The sequence below is a fragment of the Penaeus monodon genome, chromosome 23 (assembly GCF_015228065.2).
Source record: "Penaeus monodon isolate SGIC_2016 chromosome 23, NSTDA_Pmon_1, whole genome shotgun sequence".
In the NCBI taxonomy this organism is placed as follows: Eukaryota; Metazoa; Arthropoda; class Malacostraca; order Decapoda; family Penaeidae; genus Penaeus; species Penaeus monodon.
The window spans coordinates 15062961-15063224 of NC_051408.1; the positions used below are offsets into that span (position 1 = coordinate 15062961).

The 264-nt window shown below is 56.8% G+C and overlaps 1 protein-coding gene across 1 annotated transcript; it reads right to left on the minus strand.

Annotated features, from left to right (window-relative positions):
* Positions 1 to 11: 11 nt before the first annotated feature.
* LOC119587808 lies at positions 12 to 264 on the minus strand (the record flags this gene model as incomplete). Its single annotated transcript, XM_037936506.1, is given in 1 exon segment — positions 12 to 264. A coding segment is annotated over 1 exon segment (253 nt), but the record flags the coding sequence as incomplete, so codon positions are not given.

The following is a 264-nucleotide window of genomic DNA, read 5'->3' on the forward strand; positions in this document are numbered from 1 at the left end:
TTGCCACTCACCCTCCACGAACGTGATTGCTGAATCCCAGCTGATCGCGCTGGTCCCACACTTTCGCTGCGGAAGTGATCAGACTCCTGCCGTAGGACGTGTAGGAGGAAGTGTCTCCGTAGGCGTAGGATGTGTATCCGTAGTTGAAGAAGTCGAAGATGAGGAGGATCCCGAGCACAATGACTGCGAGGATGCCGAAGGTCTGGAGGTTGGCGGTGGTGAGGAGGCTCTTGAGGTCGAAGCCGAGGGTCCTCAGGCTGTTTT